Consider the following 24,910-nt stretch of genomic DNA (forward strand, 5'->3'; position numbering starts at 1 on the left):
CCGCTTACATACTCGGCCAGCTCCAGCCTCCGGGTTTGTCACTTCCAGACAGCATCGCCGGCGGCTTAATGCCCTGCCTGTAGAATAGTAGCTCCAACCGGAGGTTCTGGAAGCCCGGCGTGAGCGGAGCGGGGAATTACGTGATCAGACTGGCTTATGTTATGCCATCTACATATAATACGGATGCGAGAACGGGTAGGTACTAGATAGTAGACCGTGCATGCGGTTGACTTCCTAAGCTCCCACCGAGCCGTCTCGTATGTACAGATGTAGAAGCGCTGGGCTTGGTGGTTGGTGCTTGGAAGCTCCGTCGTGCAGCCAATCGGGAGTCGAGGCTCGGGAGGAGAAACGCCTCTGCTTACTCTGCTTCTGCTTCTGCTTCTGCTTCTGCTTCTGCTTCTGCGGGCAACGGGGATTCGGGGAATAGTTAAATAATATGTACCATCACGGGGGGGAAGTGCCACTAGGTATGAAATGTAGACTACCAAGATGGATGGACAGATGGACAGATGCCACGTCTCACGCATGGCAGAGTACCCACACCTTTGCTTTTTTCTTTTCTTTGCTTTTGTTCTGTGTAGCTCAGGAGAGATGGAGGGATGGAGAGTTTGTTGAGCGTAAATCTCGATCTGTTGGTAGGCCATGGACAGAAAAAACCTCGGAAGCGGGCCGGCCGGCTGGATGGAGTGGTTATATCAAGTTAGTAGGGAGGTAAGAGAGGTAGCGCACAAACGCGAGTTGCAACTCGGTGAGGAATGGGGGTGCTTCAGTGTTCCCGCCCGGGCTAACTAATAGCTGTTGTACCTATGCCGGTGGAATGCGGATAGATGGATGTGTGGGCTTGATGGTGTGCTCCTATAGATTGCTCCAGAGGTGGAAGAGGTAGTACCGTAATGGTGGTGGTGGTGGTGGTGGTGGTGGTGGTGGTGGTGGTGGTGGTGGTGGTGGCGGTTATGGTTTTGGTTTTTCTGGAATTGCAATTGGCTGGCTGGCTGGCTGTCAGCTACTTACGCAGGATTAATTCCGTCCCATCCGGTAAGTCAGTAACAGCTGCACAGTTGCAGGTGGTGATTTGGGTAGTTACACTTGAAACAGGTATCCGGGTGTGAGGAAAAGAAAAAATCACTACAGGGCGTCTTTTGGTTGGTTGGTTGTCACATATGGATCTGCCGATATTTGGAGAGTCCTTGAGACCAGTAGAGTGTAGGCGGCTTGGCCGTCTGCAGGTACGATACATACACTCATTGGCAGCCAGAAACTGAGACCAGACGGAAGCACTCTCCTGTGGCCCCGGTACGTGGTCAGTACACCGGTGGGGGCAACCGCTAGTGACCCATCCGAGTCACGGAGAAATTTACTGGATGGTGACCAGAAGGATGGAATAATCTTCGCTGCTGAGGATGGTTGCGGTGGATAACCTTGTTTTCTGGCCTATCTACGTCGTCACGGATTCACTAACCGGAGACATTGTGCATCACTCGCTGGATACTGACAGCCTCAGACCCTCTCCCGTCGGCTGTCGGCTCTCGGCCGCTGTGTATAACTCCCGAAAGGTTGAGGACGACGGAATCGCCAGAGTTGCGTAAGTTACCTAGTGATAGATGGTCCTAGTCAGGTACATGGTAGGTTGCTCAAAGCGTCAGAATTGGAACCGCATAGTTGCATACCGGTATTTGGACCAAGCATTGTCAGGGAAACGATGCAGTGGGCGTCTGCTATGGATGAAACAGAGCGGATTAGTACCGCTTGGGATCCTCTTCATCTAGGCATGTAGTTCATCTCAGTACCGCAGCTGGAAGTACATAACCGTTCGTCAGATGATAGCGCACGCATGCGGGGGAAAGGATGATCCCGTCGATGAGGATCCTTTGAAACATCGGTCTGCAGCGTCCGTCTGCAGTGTCCGCCATCGATAGTCGAGGGGGCCACATACATACCCGGATCTCGTCCTCCGGTTTCCCCCCAGAACTCCACCGCAGACGACATAATACATCCAGGTTGTTTTCTCCAATTCTGTTGGACTGGTCAGTCGTGAACTGCCGCCGCAGCGGTCCTCGACCCCCACCATGGCTTTGACACCGCAGCCACACCAACACCAAGGAGTTTGGGAGCACGTTGAAAGTTGGCACCACACAACCTTCACCGGAAATTGTAAGGCCTACATACGCATCTCTTACCGGTAACTGGTGTGATATTCAAGATATAGGTAGGCCAAATGATCCCAGAATAAGGAAGCCAAAGTCAAGTACATACCGGTATATGGGAAAAGCACACAACTTGGCAGTCCGTCACCACGTGGTCGACGATGTGATCCTCCCAGATGAGATCAAGATCCGCTGAAAGAATACCTAGTATGAGAACGAGCTTGAGATGGTATACTAGGTTGTAGCGGCATCTAAGGGCGCTGCACGGCGGGCTGAACCGTCGACCATGGAAGAACTCTTTGCCGACTGGGTCTGCCGATCCACCCGACCCGAAGACCGAATATGGAGGTGGGGATGGAATGGCTTTCGCAGAGGAAAGCCTGTAAAGCTGACTGCCAGTGGAAATACTAGTTCTGCAAGGTTATCCACGCCCGTGGGTAACTACTAGTACCTAGTGGCCCACGTTTCATTTTTCAGCTGGATTGGAGTCTTTGCGGCCGTATCATGAAGTAGACGAAGAGTGTTCACTGCCTGCCTGCCTGTCTCGTTCAATCGATCATGAAGCAGACACCGAGAAGCGAGCCAGTGGCCTGGATCCTTCAATCGATCTCGGTGCAGTAGAGGAGCGAAGGACTCATGAACATGGACACATGGGGTTGATGGGCTGCGACTTTAACCTCAACGCGGGGAATACTCACGTGCCCCCAATCACGTACATATGAACATCCATCCATCCATACGATCGAGGATACACACGGTCACGGTCTAGAATCTCTGGTTGCAAATTCCTTTTACGAAAGCGGCTATGCAACTGTCCCGTCGAGTGGTAATCCATGTTGTGGTCTGACTTGTGTACATACTCTGGAGCGTTAGAACTATCCAGATAGTGATATGGTGTCGCGGGATTTCCGGCAATAACCGCTCAACCTTCACCTGCTTCGTGCTTCGTGCTTCGTGCTTCGTGCTTCTCCAGATGCAAAAAATAATAATCGTGCGTGCATGCGGTCATGAGACGAAAGCCTTGGGTGCAGTACTAGGTAGTAATCCACGAAACAAACAAACGAAAAACCGTCCGTGGAGTGTGGACGAGATGTGCTAGGTCAGGTGCTGGATTTCACCCCCGAGAACACACTCAGAAGGGACCCCCCTCCCCAACGCTGTCCCACCCAATCGCTGTCAGAAAAATGACACTGAGGGGCTCGCCGCCTACCTGCTTCGTGGTTATTTCTTCACCCCGAAGCTGCGGGGGGAAGTCCTGCTTGGATGAGCCTGTGAATGTAGAAGTCGTTGGGAAATGTGAGTTTTCTTTGCTGCTGGTTGGCTGCAAGCAAGCATGCAGCCTGTGGTCAGAATCAGCGTGTGCTTGTACATGATATCCACATGGACTTTTCCAGATGGTGCCGGAAATAGCATCATCCCAAGGTGGATGGTACACAGTGATAGTATGGTATGGCACGGCGTCGGCGGGATGCTCGTTGCTCACACTACATACATACCAGTCAACCGGGATTGTTGCAGTGGTGACCGATGGAGCTTCGTAGGTGACGAGAGGCGGTCGGGCCGTTATCCGGATTGAGCCGAGGTGTATGTAGAGTATGTAAGTTCTTAGAGGCGACCCGGATGGTGACTCCAACGTGCAGAGCTCTCCCAACCACTGATCTTGCGCCCGTAGGCGCCCGCCATATGGGCTTCCGCTTGCGCTGCTCAACATACATGTTTGTGCTGCTGCAAGCTTTAGAGTGAGTGGCTATGGCACTGCAAATATCTGCCTCCCTCATGAAGCTTAGTTGCTCGAACGTGGCTATGCAACGCACAACATCCACACGCAGCAGAGAATGGCAGCGGAGCATGGCAATAGAGCATAATAGAGCATAGTAGAGCACAGCTGAACACAGCAGACTACAGCTGAGAATGGGCCGAGAAAGGAAAGCTTGGGGCCTGAACCGAGAAATGGAAGCTTGGAGCCTGAACCGATCCCCAACCCCTTTGCAATGTTGAACCTTCTCTCGGAACCCTTCCCCTCCCCACCCCCCGACCCCCCGGATGGGCTTCGGGCCTTCGGAACGTTTGGTATGTAGAAAAGTTGCAGTTTCGCGTCCGAGCAGAGCGTTGACCCTGACCACGGTTGCTGGCTAAAAGGCATATGTATGTATGTAGCACATGCATTCCCCCCGCGGGTACCCGTGGGCCCGCTCCGTCGACAGGGTGTCCTCTGCGATCTCTGAATCAGCCTATTTTTACATACCGTCCGAACGCTGCGACCTGCGGGTGTTGGAGTACTCTACTCGGGTGCTTTCCGATAACCAAGTACATGGCCGTGTCGACTGCTGACTACTACACCCCCTTTGTAGCTAGAGTACCGTACATGAAGCAGGTGGAGAACCGCGAATCAAAAATGCCCCGTGGGGTGAAATATCTGCTCTTGCATGTTGATTAGCGGGGCGACGCCCAATCGCAAGCGGCTAACCATGTATAGTATGTACAATAACGGACGGACCGGCCAGTGGGAGTACATACGTCTATACGTACCGACATCTCAGCATCTGGAGACCTACGTATCGTACGTATCCTACATACCAATAGCGGACCGTACGAGTATGTAGAATCGAGGTTACTGCTGCTGCTGCTGCTGCTGCAGTCCGTACACAGTCAGCGCTTCGTGCATGCGCTGTAGGCTGTAGTTAGCGATGTTCAAGGCTATCTATCATTTACCTATGCGATCTATCTCTCGCCGTCCATTCGAGCACAAAGGTAGGTATGTACCGGTATTATACCAACAACCGACATACCTATATAATGTATCACACAACGTTTCAACCCGGCCCCGGTAACTAACTAAGCGCTTGGGATTCGGCTCTATCCTCAGGCTCCTCCTCCTACAGCAGCATAGACCATGGTGATATGTACCTACTTACCTTCCTACCTACCCCCTCTATCGACTCTATAACCTTTTGCATACATACAAACGATCCAGACTAGTTCCATGATGATGATAGCGCCCCCGCGCCGGCTATGCAAAGATCATCGGGGACAACTCTTCCATCCCGATCAGGCCGCCCAGATTGTAGCTCGTTGCGGTCAAGGTATTCAATCTGTTTCGCTCAGTCGGCGCAGCGTACACATGTGTACTCTACATGTGTACATATTTGATCAACTGCCTTTAGCCCGAGACCGCTGTCGTGTGCTCAAACTTCAGGCCGAGCAACGTTGGACATCTCCAGAACTGTGGTTCGCCAGATCGTCACGGGCAGGTCGTACATACCTGTACATGTACATAGTCCGTCCGGTGAGTTGGACTCGCAAACAGAAACCGAATATCGGACCAATTATCACCGTGACAAACGGGAGACAACGTTCGGTATAATGTATTATATACGATAGTGGTCTAGGTGCCTACCGCCAGTCTTTGGCTGATCCAAGGCGGCAGCTTTTCGTGACCACCGAAGCCGTTTGAGCGGATATGGAGAATTGCTGGAGAGGCACCCAATATGTACAAAATTGTAAGAAGTACTTACATGGCAAGAATTAGTAGGCTAGTAAGCTACCGTCACCTGCCGCTATCCAACGTGTACCAAGCCGCGGAAGGAAGCGCGTTGGCGGCGGCGGCGGATTCAACAGACGCCTACTGTTGCTTCCGGCAACTAGGGCACCCCCGCATTCCCTGGTGGCTGGCGAACACCGGAGTGTGACTCTCGTTAACTGACCATACCGTACCTATTTGCAACTGCTCGTGCTTGGCCTCCAACCCCCCGACGCACACGCGAGTAACAAGGTATCGGACTCCTCCCCTAGTTGCCGTGATTCTTTTTCTCTCCAGGAGTGAGCTGAGCCGACTAAAAAAGAGCGTGCCGACCCCTTCGCCTTCACTTCACACAGCCCCCTTCGCCTTTCGAATTCTAGGAATCGTCGCTAGGTAGTCGCTACCAGAACCGCAACTGAGTTAGTGGATACGCCCCGCCTTCTCCTTAACCTCGTCCTCATCCTCGTCCTCCTCGGTTATTTTCTTTGCCGTCTAAATAAGCGAATCTCCTCCATCGGCTCTTTTGCCTGTCCGTCAACTTGTGAGAAGAAAGAAAAATATCCCTGGTCAATTCGAACTCAACTCAAGGCGCAATGGGATTCGAACCCCACGTCAGGAGCACTCTGCCTACTCTACAGGCCGTCCAGAATACTACATACAGGGAGTCCGTCTGGTCTTGCCAAGAGCCTGAATTCAAAGTCGGACGGAGCAGATCCACCGAGTCCACCTACTCTAAAGTACCGCACCGCATCGCATGGTATCAAACATGATCGGACACCTACCTTGTACCTACCGCTTTTTTCTTTCTCACAGTTGTTCGCGAACTTCGGCTATAATACAGGAAGTCAAGGTCCCAGTCCCAGGTTTTCCAAAAGGTCCATGAAGGTGGCAGTGAATGGACCCGTCACTCAAGAGCTGCAGATGCAGACGCAGATACAGATGCAGATACTTATTAGCCGCGGCCAATTGACCGATCAATCTTGACAAGCAACCTGCAGACGCTTTCAAATGTCTGCATGAAGTTGAACCCCTTCCCCCCGGTTCCCTGCAACGCTCATACCGCGAGCTCGGGATGCTGAGTCCGCAGAGCCCCACAGAGCCCGCGGAATCTGCCACAGCTGTATGTATCATACATACCAGATGGTAGGTATCGTACGCAGGAATGTACTGTCGTCATTTGCGGGAAACAATAATGGATTATGGCTGCCTACCTCTTACTTGGTTATAGGCCATCTCCGAGCGACCAGACTGCACCCACGCTGCACCCACGCCCTCGACCAATCACCAGCTTCCTCGACAAGCGCAACCACAACCAAGAACTGTCGCATGTCCTCGCAAAATCCCAAGATCCAGTGGCTAGGCGATGCGATCCAGTCACCTGATGGAACGGACTCAACACAGTCGAGCAAATTCCGTGCAACCAGACCTGTCGAAACCCCTGTTGCCATGCTGCGGCTACGGGTTGCGGCCTGTGGGGGCCCTTCGTCTTCTTCCTTTTTTTGACACCGATCAAGCAATCAATATAGGGCTTGTCCAACTCCCGATATGTATGTAAACCCTCCCTATCGGGCCGGCGCGGTGGGGCCCAGGGGGCCGCTCCGTCGATTGCCGGCCCTATGTGTTTTTGCAGGGGAGCCAGCTGGCAGCGACAGCCAGCCGGACCCCGCGTCGCATGTAGAGTGCATCCATGATACCACGTTCGACCATGCCTAACGTGACGATTCCATGGGGCTGGAATATGGTACGGTACGGTGCGCTCAAAGCCATGTAACCAACCATCCGCGGACCGAACCGCGGACAGCTGTGAGTGAACGAGAATGAGAAGTCATGTTGGAACTACCTATAACGGAGGCAAATAATTGTCCGACGTTCCGATAACCGTTGCCCGAATAACCCCCGACGGTCACACTGCGGCCTGGACGTGTGCTATACATAGATAGGTACACTGCTGCTGACACCTGTGCGTTGGTCGATCAGCCTTGCCATGGAGGGCTGGGCTGGATTGGGCTAGATTGGATTGGATTGGCTCGGCTGAGTGGGGCTGGGGAAGTTGTCTGTTGTTCCAGAAGACAAATGGAGACAGCGGATAGGAAGCACCCTAAGCCTATCCTCCCTATAAGGTAGAGAGTTAGTAGTAACGTTGTTGCAACCCACGGACTATTGTTGCTCTAGTTTCTATATGGGGGCACGTTTCACGTAGCTTACTTTTTACAATTACGATTTAGCCAGTTCGATTTCGCTCGCTCGTCACAGCCAATGGCAGCAGCCACTTGAGCTTCAGTTGGACACGGCGAAGTTCGAACATTCATGTCATGCAGGTGCTTAGCAAGATGCGGCTCTAGGGAGTACAAGGCAGCCATGCTTGGTCATCGCGGGAGTTGTGCGTGCAGGGCTAACTCGGTTAAGCAGTTGTTCCGCGGCTACTAGTACAGGGCCTACATATGCTACAGGCGCAGCGCAGGGCTGAATCCTTTTCTTTACGCTGAATGGTGGGCTTGCGTTGGAACTTTGCTTTGTGTCACGGAAGTGGAATGGTTAGTTGGAATTTGGAAGGGCCGCAACTACAATACCAAGTACTTTACTCGGGATACTATTATTAGACTCACGTATGTTGGATCGAGTAGGTAGTAGGCAGAGTAGATTGATGGCGCGCCTCGCAGGAGGGGGTAAGTGTTTTCCCCGGAGGCCCTGCCCATGGCCGATTCTGGGAGTTTCTGGAAATGGATTCGGTTTTTGGCCATGGCTGCGGCTCGTAGGCCTACCAATGTCTTTGTGACTCCTGTGACTCCTGATGCTCCGATTGTAGAATGGAACGCATCCTAATATCTATTTTGTACATACAACGAGGAACCTTGCATTGCTCACGGGCATGGACGAGATGTTTGTTTGCCTGTCCTGAGGTTTTCGTGTATCGAAGGACCAAGAGGGGCCTCGATGGCCTGTTGTGTTGCCTCCTCTTCCTCCGTCAAAATCCTCATCATACTTCTTCGTACATACAATTCCAAAAAGCTACTGAGCCGTTGCTTGGTCCCGATACCTCAATGCGCAATACGATAGCTGCTGCTGCAGGTCCTACTAATAGGTAACGGGCGGTACCCCCCAGTAGTCTGATCGCTCAGTCACGGGTGGCCTGAAGCAGATGGTCTACCCGTGAGTCAAAAAGTCGCATGAAGCAGGAACCAGCCTGCCTACTCTACTCTGGAGCATGGAGTATGCATACACCATACTTACATACATACAGACCTACATACAAAACGACCACCGTCATATCGGAACAAATGCCACCAGCCGGCAGCCCCCCCTCCCTCCACTGTCGCGACTTCCGATCTGCTCACATCTGTCCATCACCACCACCACCCCTGAAGAATCTTGACTTGCTGGGTGCACCAACAGACACACATTCACACACACACTCTCACCAAATCCCAAGCCGGTAACCTGCGTCCGCTGGCTTATGCTTAATCTTTAGTACAGGTTCTAAGTGCTGACCGTGGAAGCAAGGTTTTCTTTTGCCTGTAGCGGTCAAGTCCATCATGCCACTGCCAACGAGGATCAAAAGCCCGGGACCACGCCCGACACTGCCTCCTCCTCATCCTCCTCCTCCAGATCCTCCAGATCCTCGCTCGCTCGCTCGCAACCGAAACCTAGCACGACACGACAAGGGCCTGGCAGTCTACACAACCGGGACGCGCTCCATCTGCTTAGAGAGTGACTTCAGGGAAGCCCGGCGTTTTCCGACCCCTTGCCCCCTCCCTCCCTCCCCGACGGATTGAGCCCCGGAGATAATTCATGGATGGATGGGTGATGGATGGATGGCCCTCAAGGACTCATGGCCGCATATGCGCAGTCCACAAGCTAGCAGCCACTGACCTCAGCGCAGAGTATTGGCGATCGTGCAGCGGACCAGGGACCCTAATGAGTTTAAGCATCTGGTCGCTGGTATCCAAGTACTTACATACATACCCACCTATATGATCCGGCCGGATATCTCCTCGCGATGTGGGGCAGTGGCTACTGCCTAGATTCCCAACCTACCTACCTACACACTAGGTAGGTAGTCTCCCCCTACATACAAACGACAGCGGCTTCCGGGGATTGCGATTGGACAGGCTTGTTTCCTTTCCGAAGCAACTACAGATATAACAGTTCCCAAGCATCCAGCCATCATCCACGGATAGAAAGTGTCGTCATCCCCAATCACCTCCTCCAACCCCCGTCAGCTCTCGATATCACTCGAAAGTCTCAACAGCTACCTACTTAGCTATGTAAGCTACCACCCTCCGCCCGAGAAACTCCAGAAAGATTTGGAAGGCTGACGCTGACGCGTTATTGGGAAGACAGATCGCGCCACCGTAGCAAGCTTCTTAAACTTCAATGCCATCGCAAGCCGTCGCGAATATCAGAAACAAGAACGAATATCTCGACCGCGATCCATATACTACATCCTACTGTGCAACCTCCCGCGTGGCGCTATCATCTACCCCTCGTATTCACTCCCGTCACGCATACACCATGGAGCCGGAGTGGGACACCTACAGCTACACCTCTCCCGGGGGTAGCAGTGGCCCTACATATCCTCCACTTCACGCACAACCTCATAATCATCATCAATACCATGAACAGCAACAGCAGCAACAGCTCCCAATCGGCGAACCCGACTTTATCGACTCGGCTCTGATGTATCTACCCGTCACAACATCGTCGGTCTCGGACTCCTACTTCCCCACGGCAGACTACAGCTCGATATCACAAACGCAAGGACTCCTATCCCCCGTGTATTCACCGTATTCCGGTTCCTACGCCGCCTCAACATCTTCGCAGCACTCGAGCTACTCCAATTACTCCCACCAGCGTGGAGCCACCCCCTCGCCCTATCCGTCATCGCATGACTCACACTCCCACTCGCATCACGCCGGTCACCGCGCATCAACTTCCCCATATCCGCCTTCGGCCTCCCACTCCCCCAGCTTTGCGTACACGCCATCACCGTACGCCACCTCACCGAACGACACCCCTTCCCCGGTCAGCTATGCGGACTCATCCTCAACGGTTGATCCCGACATCATCAACTGTTTCTTCCCGGAGGGGGCCGGTTCCGGCAGCGCCACCCACGTCCACCCGTCTTCGTCATCCAGCAACACCACAGCTACATCGTTCGCGTGCGATTATCCCTCGTGCACAAAATCCTATCCTCGGCTATGCGATCTCCGGAAGCACAAGAAACGCCACCTCAAGCCATTTCCGTGCCCCGAAGCGGCATGTGATTCCTTCTTCTCGACGGAAAAGGACCGAGACCGGCACACGAAATCCAAGCACCGGAGGGAAGAGCACCTGGTCTGCGCCGTTTGTGGACACAGGACCGCACGGAAAGACAACATGAGGGATCACATCAAGCGTCGACACGGCGAGGATGTGGTGGAGAGGATCATGAATGCCGTCATGGCTGCGAGCGGCAGCAGCAGCGGTGGTGGCTAATGCCTCCTTGCTTTTCTTTTCTTTACTCTTTTTTTGCTCACGTGTTTTTGTTTTCCTATTTTTTTCTCGATCAATCATCGGGTTTTTATGTCTTGGGTATATTTTTGGTGTTTTTCGGGGTTGGTCACGGCTCGGGAATGCGTACATAGAAAACGGAACGGGCATGTTAAGGGTTCAATATTTGTCTTTTTTTTTTTGAGTTTTCACGTTTTGTTTTTGGTTCTGGCTTCATGCATCGGAGTGCCCTGAATTCAAGTTTTTACTTTGGGAGTTAACCATCGTCACCACGAATTGCCAGTTATCAATCTGTCCAGCAGTTGCAAAACTTGACACGCGTCTCCTGCAGTCCTGCAGGAGACTGACGGTTTGGTCGTGTGTCCACTGTGCAAGGTGAAAGAAAAAACCTTTGGTTTGGTGCGTGACTTGCTGCTGCTTGCTTGCTGCTGCTGCTTGCTCATGTCATGTATGTAAGCAGATAGAGTACCTGCATCCCACCAGCTCCAGCTTCCTCCAGCACCCTCGAGCACCCTCGAGCACTCTCAGACATGCGTGGAAGACGCATCGAAGCCGAAGCCTTCACGAAGGTAACCAAACCAAAACTTTTCTAGACTCTGGCAGTGGAGAGAGCGGGTGTTAACTTTTAACCAGAATTAGCTGCAGTAGCCGTGCTGTGCTGTTTTTAGACCGCACGGGGGGGACGGGATTTGCTAAGCATGGAACTTGGAGGCATGTGAGACGGCCCCGGTGTAGCCGACCTCCGACGATGATGATGATGGCAGCGCCGCGGCGGGGGCATGCGGGTGAGGGTGAGGCAACCGGGAGGGGTGCGAGCGCGTGTGGTCATGTGATCGTGACATGACATGTCCTGTGTGGACTCTGGAGTACTACCTAGGTGGAGCACTGGGTGTGAGTACTAGGCTGCCGTCGATGTATGTATGTAGAGTACTATATGTATCATGTACCAGTACATTTTTTTATGTATGCTCTATGTATTTCTATGTACTCTACCCTTGTGCTTGCAAAGCGATCCCGTAACTGCAGTGCAGTGCAGCGCATGGCAGCGCATGGCATGGCATGGTAGATACTACTGTGGAATATATCTAGTATATAGAGTTGGGGGGGTATTTGCGGCGTGGATACACTGGTAGGTGGGTTAGGTAAACAGGTGGTCTGCTGGCCGGGGGCCGGGGAGGATTGGAATTTCGAAGTATGAAGTATGAAGTATGCAGAGAAGCTTCGCGATCGGTCGTACTGAATCTCTCCGAGATGTCCACGGGTAGTCCACGGGTACATTACCCCGAGTAGATTTCGGCGGAGAGCGAAGGAGTTAGAAATGTACCTACGTTACTCAAACAGGAAGTATGTAGAGTACCGTATTATCTCGGATAACTGTTCGCTTTTTTTGAGTGGTTAGCACTGTTACACACAGACTTGGCGGGTTACAACGCTGGTTTAGAGCGCTTGGCGCTTAGTCAGTGTCAAAGTCACTAGCGCAAAGTCCCCGTAATGTTTCTCCACATGCACAGCACCCAACTTCAGGCCTCGTCTCTCCAGTAGACTTCCACAACATCATCATCTTCAGTGTCGCTGATGTTAGGAAACACCTCTACAACCACATACCGCCTAGCTACTCCTTCCAGTTGCTTGATTCTCCTAGCTAATACTGGTTCAACTGGAACAGGCATCTTTCCCATGCGCGCTGAGAGAGTGACCGCTGAAGCCTGAGCCTGCTGAGGATGCGTCTACTGAACCTTCCACGGGCACACCACTTAACCTGCCGAGAGCGCGCCCGAGCCTCGCAAGAACACGCCCACTGAGCCTGGCAAGAACGCGTTCGCCGAGCTTGCCACGAGCGCGGCCACCAAGTCTGCTGCTGAGGACGCGTCAACTGGGTTTGTCGAGAGCGCGGCCACTGTGCATTGTAGACATGTTTGACGAGCGAGTAGTCTGATATTGTTATCTTCATCGCTGTCGTTATCGGGAACACCTTGAGCCGTAGATGTAAGAACAAGAGCTGCGAATTCTGACATGACTGTGTCGGCGTGTGCTACTTTCGAAGGAAAGATGACCTCGTTGTTCTCCATTATTGTTTCCGTGATTTCTATCGACTTAATCTTTGTAGGGTGTACTCTACTTGTACTGTAAAGCTCTACATCTGCCATTCCCACGATGCTTCAGCAGTTTCAGCCGCACCAACCTACTCGACTGATGTTGTGTTGCCGCGCCGGCGCTAACCTTAATCACGCTAGTGTGCGCTTTATCGCGTTAGTTCAATTTTAAAAAGCGAACGGTTATCTAAGATAATACGGTATCATAGATGATAGTAGACTGTAGTAGAGCTATGTACTCTACGTCAATCGGCTCGGCTTGTTGACTGGCTTGCTCGCTCACTCACTCGCCCGCAGTCAGTACTTACCTCATACATAGACCACTTATCGGTATCAGTACATATCTGAACAGGCAACAGGCAGCGGAACAGGCAGCAGCCACGCCGCCGCGCTTTGTCCTTCTTCGCCTTTCCATCTTCCATCTTCCACCCTGATCTTCTTCGACAGCTTCGTATAAGGTAGTTACTTAGTTGAGTTAGTTAGCGGGGAAGCGCTGCTGGCATACTTGGTACCCAGAGTACTAGTTACTAGGTGTAGGGTACACACACCTTCTCTCCTTCTCTACACAGATGGAAGATCTCCAGAGTCCACATCGCGCGCCCAAGCCCAAGCCCAAGACCAAAATCGAAAACCGAAAAATAGCTTTTCCCTACATTGATACCTACGTCGTTGGGGCTGTGCAAAACTTCGTGAATCTCATCCCGGCCTTGCATGGTATGTAGATACATGTACATACATATGTAGACCGGGGTGGAGAGTCAGCAAGATGCATCTGCAGCTGCAGATGCAGATGCACTGGTAGTACGATTCCCCGAGGTATGTGATCCAGTCTTCCAGAGGGCCGGGGGTCGGGGTGGGTGGTCGGGGGTGGGGTGTGTGTCTACTAGTAGCCAGACCCTAAGAAACTCCTCCCTCCCGATGGTATGGTTGGGGACTCCTAGAGCCGATGGGGTGGGACATTCGTGGAAAAATCGAATTAATTTACAAAACGGGTAATAAATACCGATTTTTGAGTTTTTTTTAGTCAAGATAGGCATTTGTAATTCCATTTTAGGCCTATTTAAACTAAATATCAGCCCAAAATGGTTCTTGGCTTACCCGATTGGCTGTCTATGGGCCCAGAATGGGCAAGTTCAGTGCAAACATGGGTAAATCGGGTGATAATAGGGGAGGGACATTGGGGTGGCCTCCATACAAAATGATTTATTTTCTAAATTCTTCTTCTCCACAACCACGTGTCTTAAAATTAATCGGACGTTATTTAAATTACGGCCATGCGATTCTCTATCGATTAATAGAGAGTTTTTGTTCAAATTTTTTTTTCGGTGGAGGAGATAGGTGTCAAAGTTGGGGGGTGTTTTTCCATCGGTTATAGGCGTCCACAACCATACATCACATAATCATATGGGCGGGAAGCGGAATATGCAACCGGGACGTACCGGTACCGGTATTATTATTATGATGTATATCAGGAGCGTGCGGCCCGCGTCTCCAGACTGCCAATCCTTGCCCGTCCCGGCCCCCCCGGCTTCCCGCGGATCACTGGATCACAGGATATCACCCCCATCAGATATGCGCGCCTGTGCTGGGTATAGTATGAAGAAGTGATCTCCACGACGGCCGGGGGCCCTGCCCGTCTGCCTGCCAGCGTGGGTCGCGTGAATCGCGTCAAAACAAGCCTTTCGAGAGTCGAGACCGACCCGTGGGGCGGGCGCCGAGCCCGCGATGGTACGTACCAGTAGACAACCCCGGTATCGCAGGGCCGATCTCCCCCTCCTTCCCCCAGGTTTCGCCCGCAAGCGGGTGATGAGGAGCTATGTACCTATTTACTGGGAGAAATTGGCGTTTCGTGTATAGAGTAGTTGTCGCCTAGTTGTCACGCAGATGGCGGGACTGCGCGTTTGACCGCGGGAAACAGGTGTTTCTTCGCACGTCGACTCGACTCGATCGGTACCTGCTCCGCAGTGCCTGAGTGCTGGTACGGTACGGTATTTGCGGCGATTGAGCGTGTTTACCCCATATATTGGCCCGCAATGTCGTCTGGAGTAGGGGGCTGGTGTAATTGGATTGGGTATATATAAGAGACTCGTACTCCGGACCTCCTCCAAGCCTATAACCAATCCACACCCGCTCTACACGCTCGTTTTGCACGGTCTCTACGCCTGTAGTTAATCATGGTATCCACACTACTAGTCTTTGCGGTAATGTTCGTCTCCGCGACGATTGCGAGCCCAACGGCAGCGGCGAAGCCGGAGATTGTTTGGGACGGCCGCATTCCGAAGACCTTCGATGTCAAGAGCTTTGACGATCCGGCGCTCTCGCCGTTCAATGTCGACTGGAACCATGGGAAGAGTAAGTTTTTCCTCTTCTACGGATGGGTCCGCGGTGGAGACGAGCGGTGAACTGATATTTGTAATTTGTAGATCAGACGTGGTCCGAGATCATCAAGTTTCCCCGGGTTCCGCAGGCACTTGTGAGTACTCAGTGCTCACCCTCCGACTTTTCTCTACACAGATACGTCGGCTGACACCCGCCCTCCAGCTCGACCGCAAGTCCGCCAAACCCTGGGCTGTAATACTGACCGACTCGTCGATCTTCATCCCAGGCGACGAGTCGACACGACAAGGCGGCTTCCGGCGGTCAGAGGTAATGCCTAGCATCAACAACGGCAGCGACGCGACGGTGCAGGGGACGACGACACTGCACTTCTCAGTGATGAAGGACGCCTCGCGGCCACTGAACGGGACGCATATGTACCACGTACATCCCCCGCCCCTCTTATCCATTCCTGTCTGACGAAGAAAAGGTGACCTTCCTCGAAACCGCCGACTACGCCTCGCACATCTGGACGCTGAACACGGGGACGGCGTACGGCACCGACGCGGCAGGGCGCGATGCAAAAGCGCTGCGTCTTGAGTCGGGAACTACCGGTGGTGTGCCTGCGCAGCTGCTGTTCCAGACCGAGTTCCGCGCTGGCGTGTGGCACAATTTTGCTGTGCAGGTGGATTTCGAGGAAAAGTACGTCGATCTTCCGTGAGCTGTTGGGGGACGGGGAAACGTGCCTAGAGAGCTGACGATGGTTGCGGGGAGTAATAGTGCGCTGGCCGCGTGGTACTCTGCGGGAAATAACCCGCTGAAACAGGTCGTCAAGAGGCGCGAGAATGATGCTACCGGGAAGGGACAATGTAAGCGCGCCCCGCACCTGTCCACATATGGATAAACACTGATCCGAGCGCTGCAGATCACATCGGCCTCATCAAGCATCCCACTGGAGACACCTCGAACGTGGTCAAGCAGGGATACCAGCCGTCTGGGATCAATGAGGGCATCATCTTTGGTGGCGTGTTTATGGAGGGGGGAAATAAGGTCACTACGAAGTAGGGGTGGGACGAGTGAGAGGATGCGTGAATAGCGCCCGGGGAGGGTGGAGGTGGGGCCGGTATGATACATTATGTACTGGTAGCAAGCTGGCTGGTGTTAATCTCCCAAGACGCTTACGCTCGGTGGGATCTGGATCCGCGAACCGAATGCATTTTATTTCCGTGAGAAGGGAATGGGGATGCGAGCGAGAACCGGTGACGATTCGCTTAGTTGGGCAGTAAAAAACCAACGCCATGGTCGTCGAGGAGGATGATCCGCAGTGACTCAATCTCACTCTTATAAGATGCACAAGCAGAAACATCGCAGCTCTCACACACCGATCATGTCACTACCCCTCAGCAAGCGACTTGACGTCTGCACCTGTCACCTCCCCGCCAAGCTGCCAGGCTGCCACAATAACAAAGCCCCACCGGGGCCCACCGTGGCCGTCCATGAACAAAGAAGCTTATGGCCCTCCCTTTAGATAGTTCCACACATGACAGGGAGCATTCCCGCCTCGTGTCGAAACGTTTCCCACACAAGCAGCGCCAACAAAGCACCCTCAGGATTTAAGGTACATATCTACGGCATGCGAGCCCCGGATTCGCATACATACAATATATACATACATACATACGCATACGATACGCACGCACAGGTTGAACGGTTTCCTGCCAGACATCCATTCGTCCATCCATTCGTCCGTTTCGATTCCCGATCGACCGACTGGACTGGACTGGAAGCAGAGCTTCGACTCGGCCTGGCGCAAAGAAAAAAACAACGGAAGGAGAGAGAGAGGTCGCTGCGAGAAATAGGTCGCTACAGCGGAAGAGAGGTCCCCAGTGGACAAAGGAATCGACCGGCGACAGCAGCCAGACGAGATTCGAGTTCGCTACTAGTTACAGCCGTCGAGGAGCCGCGCGTGGGGGTAAACGACGATACATACGGTAACCGGGGAGCCGAAGACTACCATAGTTAACGTTGGACCGGTTGCGGGCTTTCAAGGTGAGCTTTCCGCATTGGAGCCCGGGGTGGTGAAATGGCTCAGCAGCAGGGTGTGGTAGCGATGACGGATATGACAGAGAAAGAGGAGGAGGTGATAAAACTACCCAACCCCGGCTCACCGGGGTACGAAGAGGCACTTCAGAAACTCCAGGAACTCCAGAAACGCCAGCGGCGAGCGTTGGCCGCGGTGCGGAGGTCATTCGAGGCGAACAAGCATTCACAATGGTTGAATGCCATCACGACCCGAAAAGTGAGCCGCGGTGGCCCGCACCTAAATGAGAAACCGAGTCCGCTCAATTCGCTGGTCGGACATGCATTGCAGACCAACGTCTTCTACACCATTGGAGACCCGTCGTCCCCGTCGAACCAGCTGGTAGAGACGTTGAACCGCCACGGTCACACTAGCCTCGAGGCTTATGAGGAGTACATGCGGCGTATTACAGATGCGAAAATAGCACGCAGAGGACGCCCGCCAGAGAAGGCCTTCCTTACCGACAAGATTTTTAAGGTGAAGGCGGATCGGAGACAGCAAAGGGTTGCAAACAGGAAGGAGATGAAGAAGGAGGGGACCTGGACGGACGAACTTGAAGCCGTGTTTGCAGAAATGGAACGCGACGAAGAGGGAGAAATGAAGGAGCTACGAGAAGAAGAAGCCGATACCCGGGACCAGCCAAATGATGACGATGACGGCGGTGGCATGGAGGCGTTGCTTGCGGCCGCTATGGGGAGTGAACTAGTGCATCGTTCGCCGCCGACGCCGATAATGGACGCTGAAAGCAGCGACGGCATGGAGGCGCTGCTTGCGGCCGCTATGGGGAGTGAACTAGTGCATCGTTCGCCGCCGACAATAAACGGCGATCCGCCGCTCTACGTGCCGTTCAATCCAATCGATATGAACGAGTATTTCCCCATGACCGGCGACGAATACCGTCCCGGAGAATACCTCGGCCCCAGCACAGACACCGGGAAACCAAGACTGGAATTTATGAAACTCTATGAATGGAATTCCGAGGTTCAAGATGTCCGCCCGAAGCCGGTAGCGACCCCTCCGGACCTCTACGACGACGTGCCGTTCAATCAACTTGACCATGCAGGACAAGACAATGAGGCTTTCGAGCATCTATGCGACAGGATTAAAGAGGAGGTGGATGATCTGGATTATATGTTTGATCTCGTCTATCGGATGGCAACGCGTCGCGATGAATTAGAAATGCTGCATACAAATACATCTGCGGTACCAGCACCTGGAGCACCAACGGAGGTAGAGAAGGAGGAGCAGCAGAAGGTGAATACTACTGGCCACGAAGATGGGGTGGGTCCTACCTCACCCGACGACCGTCCATCATTAACATCTTGCCCAAAGCCACAATCACCCACACCACCTACGGAAGAAGGAGGTAAGCCGGGGAACCTACAACCACCAACTGAACCATCCGGTAATGGGAATGGCGGTCAGAGAGGTTTGTTTTCGGGTGTGGCACATTTGTTCCAAGGGTTGAGCCCATGGTCAGAGACTGAAGATCAAAAGAAGGAGAGACTTCGGCAGGAAGCAGAGAAAGAGAAGGAGAGACTTCGGCAGGAAGCAGAACAAGAGAAACAGAGGATAATACGGGAAAAAGAGGAACAGGAGCGTAAACAAATGCTCGAACGCCAAGAAAATGCAAGGAAGCGGCAGGAGGAAATGGAGAAGCAACGGCGAGCAGAGTTCAGAAACTGGATGGTGGACGATTTCATCGTGATCGAGGACTGCACCGGAAAGAAACGATGGGTTGTGGCGGACTCAAATGTCCAGGTACCAAAGGACGTGCGGTACCTAGATGACAGCGAATACCGATTTACGCCCGATATCGATTCAAAGCCACTGGATGAGTACCGAGATCCCCGCGAACTGTACGTAACCGATGACCGTCCCGCTGGCGGGTTTCTATGCGAGCACTTTTCGGAATGCAACTGCTTCCGCAAACCTCCGGCGCAGTTACCCAAGACTGTGCTGTTCACCACCGCCGATGGCAGAGGGATTGGCCTACGAGCCTTACGCAGTATCAAGAAGGGGGAGTACATTGGCGAGTACAGAGGTGTCATCGAAGTGTACGACAACAACGAGAAAAGGCCTGATGTCGTCCAAGCCATGAAGAACCGGGATATGCGATACGCCATCGGCGGGCATTGGGACGCAGATACCGAATTCGGGGTTGACGAGGCCGGTCGTACGAAGTCTTTCAGCTATTACATCGACGCCTTGAAGTCGGGGACGGAAACACGGTTCATCAACCACCACTGCGATCCAAAAGTTGTCAATGTCGAATATGTCGACGAGAACCACAAAGGCCGAATGGTGCAGGCGATCCGCACGACGAAGCTCATCCCCAAGGGCTGGGAGATTTTGATTGACTATGGCACATTCGACGACTGGCACAGCTATGGCGGGCACTGTCTCTGCCGCAGCAACGTGTGCCGGTACCTAATCAACGCGGGTGCACGGAGCCCATACGTAGTCGCCATCCAGATGCCGTCCGACGAATGGTCCATGGTCCAGCTCGTGCCCGATCCTGAGATCAAACCGTTCAAAGCAGGTGCGCGGTTGAGGGTTGCCAAACAGAAGTGTTCCTACCACCTCCGATACGAGAGGTTCAAGCGCCGCCAAAAGCCCGTCGAGCACAAAAAGCCGCGACATGAGCTTTCCGTCTGGCCCAATGTCAGAATCAAGGTCTTGTACCAGCAACATCTGCGGGCCGGTGTGAAAGAGAGAGACTCGCGGTATGTGTGGAAGCAGGTGCGTGCGAGTGTCAAAGAAGCAGATGATGGGGATGGGGAGTAGCGATGGGAGTATCGGTGAGATGTATTGAAGCTGGAGCATAACGATCCTCTGTCGGAGAGTTGTCTGTTTCTTTTCTTCTTTTTCTTCTTTTCTTTTTTCGTGGGATGTTTTGCGACAGTCCATACGGCACGGTATCTATTGCACATGTTTATTAGTCAGCTGCGGTAATTCATAGGACGGAGTTGGAGTGAGGTGTTTCCCGGAAGTACTGTGCGTATGTAATCTATGGTTCATGTAATCTACAGGTGCTCTATCTCGAAGCGATGCGCATCGAGATATCCTCAGTGCGAGCGATGATACCGATCGAGTGCATTTCTGTGAGACTACGATTCACGAAGATGCACCCCTGCGGTACGGGCAGACGGCTCATGCGAACACAATGAAATGGAAGGAAACCAGGGAGCCGGAGAGGTGGCGAAGGATTGAAACGTGCTTTAACTCTTTCGCTATTACCTAGCACTGCTGCCCAAACCGGAATACAGACTTCTCTCACCACTATCGAGTCCCCAGCTAGAATACTCGTAGGTTTTCTGGTTGGTTGCCGAGGGGACAAACGGAACATTCCTCGAGGGCAACCCCGAACGAGCGAGCGAGAGCAGGCATCTATAGTACCTACGTCGCCTTGAGTAGAACGGACATCCATCCATCGGCAAGATCTGATTATGTACTTTGCACTCTCGCATTATGGCACATCCGAAATAAGGCACCTCTGTACTTGTACATACCAGTATGTACCTCTGGCGGGGGATCCGATTCATATCACTCGCACCCGCTCCGAGCACCTACTGCTGCTGGGCACCGTATGTACCTAACCCGCCATCCACAGCCCTCTCTTCTCGCGTACAACCCAACATCGCATCTCGCATGAATCGCAGTTGAACACGCAGATGCCTGATGCTCTGCTGTTGTGTTGTTGTGGAGTGAATGTCTCAAAGGGTCGAAGCAATTCCAATCGAATTTGTGTTTCACAGATTAGGTAGTCGAAAAACCCTCTCCAAAAACAATCGTCATCGTCGTGACGAGAACCCACCCCTCTCACACGAGCCATTCAACCTCACCACCACCACGTCCTAACCCAAACACTTCTTCTGGCTCATACCTTAATTCTATCCCAACTTCATTCTCACAATCCTCTCTCCTCTTCTCACAATCCTCTCTCCTCTTCTCCATCCTCCTCCATCCCTCGCTCTTCCATCCTCCTTACACTCCACCATCTCGACCGTTCCCTCTCAAGAAACTATCCTTCACCACCATACCTATTCCCTCTCTTATTCATTCATCCAATCACTCGCAAATTAACCCCCCCCCCTCCACCAAGAATAATGATGGACCAATACTTCGCTAAGCTACATGAGACCATGTCCCCCCATGTCTCGTACTATTTGGCGCCCGTCGCGGTCCGCATTTCCAGCGCGCCAGGCAGTCTCATGAACGCTTACGAGATTATCGCTGGTGAGTTTCACGCTTCTCTTCCTTCCTTTCTTTTTTCGCACAGGTCGCACCCGTGCCCGGTTCCCATGTGTCGCGGCCGCTGTACACTGAGCGCTGTGCACTGTACACAACGACTTTGTATAGCACTCTACTGAACAAGGCATGCTGACGTTTCGATTCGCAGCAACCCTCCACGTCGCGCTCTGCTACCTTGCTGGGATCTCGATCAACCTCGCAGCAGCCGCCTTTCTGCTTGAGGAGTATACCCTCACCCACGTACCGGTCTGGGTGTCGTGTGTGCTGGAGAATGTGAATCAAGTGGCGCAGACAGCTGGGGTACTCGTAAAGGTACCTGCATGCAAGTTCCTCTCGTTGCATTGGCTGGTATGGACAACCTCCCCTCTCTGCCTAGCTATGTACCCCCAGCTGCCAGACCCAACGGGCCGCCATGCTGCGCTGGACGAATCGGTGCTCGAGAATCTCTACGGATAGCAGGCTAACACGTCGCCTGCGGCACCACAGCTGCACTATCGTTCGACACTACGGCCATTGGCAGGTTGGGTTTCATGTGCGATTGCGACGATTTTGAATTCAGCCGTACCCTACGACGTGCGGTACAAAAATATCGCGGCGGCTTACCCCAGCCTGGAACAACTGTCACTCGCCGATCTGTGGGCCTGCGCCGCAAATATCTCGCTGATATTTATCCTCTTTCGTTTCCTCTCCACCGCTGCTACTTCGACATTCGTTCGCAACCATCTTGATCACTTGCGCCAACTGTCTCCCCGCATCGTCCTCTTCCCCCCCTCGCACCCCAAGCTCCGCGATATCATCCACCACTTGCCTGCCCTCTCAACCATCCCCTACCTGATACTCGAAATCCTGGCACTCCCGGTCTTCATCGTCCACCAGCTCGGCTACACCAACTTGCCTCCGCGCAAGGACGGCGAAAGCATCTACTTCCGCTACACCGCGATCGCAGCACTAACGCCCCTGTGGATCCTGGCCTTCGCCGCAACCATGGTACTGTTCGTCTTCGGCAGCGTGCTCGACTTCGTCAGCCGCAACGTCAAGAAGATGTTTGGGCAGAAGACCACCACCGACTGGCAGCAGATCGACGTCGAGCGCGGCACGCCGGGCGTCGAGCACGCCGTGTGGAAGCCCGAGACGGCCGCGTGGAAGCCCGACACCACCACCATTGCCGTGTCCCCCACCGGCTCCACCGACACCGACACCGACGACCAGCTGTCGCCGCTCCCCGGCGCGTGGAGCAGCGCAAAGGTCTGGGAGGACATCAAGCGCGACAAGGGAGCGCTGCTCCGCGAGAAGGACAGCCTCGACGCCGAGAAGGCGGCATGGCGCCTCGAGGTCGCCCGGCAGAAGGAGGAGAAGCACGCCTTCGACCTGGAGCGCCAGCGGCTGCGCGAGGAGCGCCTCGAGTTCCAGAAGCAGCAGCTGAAGCTGAAAGCCGACATCAAGGCCAGCGCCGACGCCCGCAACGAGGTCGAGGCCATCCTCAGGTCGTTCATCGACAAGTCGCAGCGGAGCAGCCAGGTCATCGGCTCCCTCAAGACGAGAGTCGAGATGTTGCCGGTTTCCAACGGCATCATGCTCGGAAACCCCACGCCGCCGGCGTCCCCCAAGACCTCGAGGCCAGAGTATGCCGACTACTCGCCGAACCCCAACAAGAGGAAGGCCCGCGCCCGGGCGGCGATTCCTGCTTAAATTGTAGGAACAATGATAAGGGAAACGGTTGACTTCTCGTTCTGGCAACGAGCAACCAAGTACCTACCGATGTGAGGGGAGGATGGCTGGCAATAGGTCTGTACAACAAGCTGGGGATTTCCTTCTGTTGTTTTTTTCGTTTTTCTTTATTGTACTATAGTTTCACTTTTTTCTTTCTCCTCTTTTTCCTCTTTTTCCTTTGGCATCTTTTTTCTTTGGGGGTGGGGGGGGTGAGGGGCATTGCTTGCGCGGGGTCTTTATTTTGGAGCATTTTTCGACTTTTGGGGGCGTTTCGATTTTTTTCTTCCTCTTTTTGGATCCGGTTTTTTTTTTCCGGGGCGGCGGCGGGGAGGGGCGGGGGGTGGGCAAATTCAATGGCGAGAGGGTTGTTTGATGGATGGATGGATGGATGGCGTTTGATCTTTGATCTTCTCTGCGGACGGGACTGGGACGGGACTACTGGGCAGGTATGGGACTGGTGGATTGGTGGATTGGCGATTGGATTGGCGATTGGATTGGCAGAGTACATATCGTCATGGTGGATACATAGAGCACCTAGAGTACGATACATACCGTGCCGACATAGAGAGCACTGGCTGGCTGGATTTAATTGGTAATCAGCAAGGATTGCATTCTCACTCTCTTCTCACTCTCTTCTCCCTTTCTCCTCTGGTCCGAAGTTGCATAGGCGGGATGATGAGTTCATCCAACCATCCAACGATGGTGATGGAGTACGCGCTGCGGGGGCCGCAGGCCGCAGGCTGCAGTGTTTAGTTACTAGTAGTGGGCTGGTGGGCTGGAGCTGGAGCTGTCACTGCGGCCATGCGGTTGGTCAGCGGTACGTACTCGGTAGCTGCATACGTCGGCGTTGATCCCCCCCCACTCCACCCCCACAGGGCCACAGACTGGGCGGCGAGCGAGCGATCGGGATCGGGTCGGGGTATGTCGGGGTTGGAACTGGGAATGGATGCGGAGGGGTGGATGCGGAGGGGTGGATGGCGGAGGCCGTGCGCCGCGCGACAGATGCACGAGTATGCATGTATGTCTGTATGTATGATGTAGGGGTGGCGGTTGGAAGAACGCAGGCGGGGCCAAACCAGTGGGAGCTCGAGGCCGGCGAGAATTGGTGGGCGCTTTCATGGGGGCGGCGGTGGAGGGGAATCCAGCACTAACGTTGATGTTGCTGTGGGTATGTGAGTACTCTATGAAACCGCCGTCGCCGCACTTGCCGCCCGTCTGCCCGCCCGCGGACCGCCTAGTTGCTGTGTAGAGTGGAGCAGGTGACAAGGAGATGCCCGCTTCTAGCACGGGCTATGCTAGGTAT

General features: G+C 53.5%; 4 protein-coding genes across 4 annotated transcripts; all 4 read left to right on the forward strand.

Moving 5' to 3' along the window:
- Nucleotides 1-10,176: 10,176 nt before the first annotated feature.
- Nucleotides 10,177-11,139, forward strand: BZA05DRAFT_419405 (uncharacterized protein; the record flags this gene model as incomplete). The annotated part of the gene is made up of 1 exon (XM_051485590.1): nt 10,177-11,139. One exon carries the CDS (start codon nt 10,177-10,179, stop codon nt 11,137-11,139), a length of 963 nt encoding a protein of 320 aa, XP_051338665.1.
- Nucleotides 11,140-15,106: 3,967 nt separating this feature from the next.
- Nucleotides 15,107-16,628, forward strand: BZA05DRAFT_454294 (uncharacterized protein; the record flags this gene model as incomplete). Its single annotated transcript, XM_051487515.1, has 6 exons — nt 15,107-15,599; nt 15,671-15,720; nt 15,762-16,007; nt 16,054-16,265; nt 16,344-16,432; nt 16,489-16,628. Exons 1-6 carry the CDS (start codon nt 15,422-15,424, stop codon nt 16,626-16,628), a joined length of 915 nt encoding a protein of 304 aa, XP_051338666.1. The 5' UTR covers nt 15,107-15,421.
- Nucleotides 16,629-19,160: 2,532 nt separating this feature from the next.
- BZA05DRAFT_400655 (uncharacterized protein) lies at nt 19,161-20,676 on the forward strand. The gene has a single exon (XM_051483912.1). It carries the CDS (start codon nt 19,252-19,254, stop codon nt 20,428-20,430), a length of 1,179 nt encoding a protein of 392 aa, XP_051338667.1. The 5' UTR covers nt 19,161-19,251; the 3' UTR covers nt 20,431-20,676.
- Nucleotides 20,677-21,628: 952 nt separating this feature from the next.
- Nucleotides 21,629-23,663, forward strand: BZA05DRAFT_66801 (uncharacterized protein). The gene is made up of 3 exons (XM_051488544.1): nt 21,629-21,882; nt 22,046-22,245; nt 22,384-23,663. The coding sequence occupies exons 1-3, from the start codon at nt 21,753-21,755 to the stop codon at nt 23,584-23,586; spliced, it is 1,533 nt and encodes a 510-aa protein (XP_051338668.1). The 5' UTR covers nt 21,629-21,752; the 3' UTR covers nt 23,587-23,663.
- The last annotated feature ends 1,247 nt before the right edge of the window (nt 23,664-24,910 follow it).

Source organism: Tricharina praecox, assembly GCF_024521635.1.
Source record: "Tricharina praecox strain CBS 144465 chromosome Unknown BZA05scaffold_15, whole genome shotgun sequence".
NCBI lineage: Eukaryota > Fungi > Ascomycota > Pezizomycetes > Pezizales > Pyronemataceae > Tricharina > Tricharina praecox.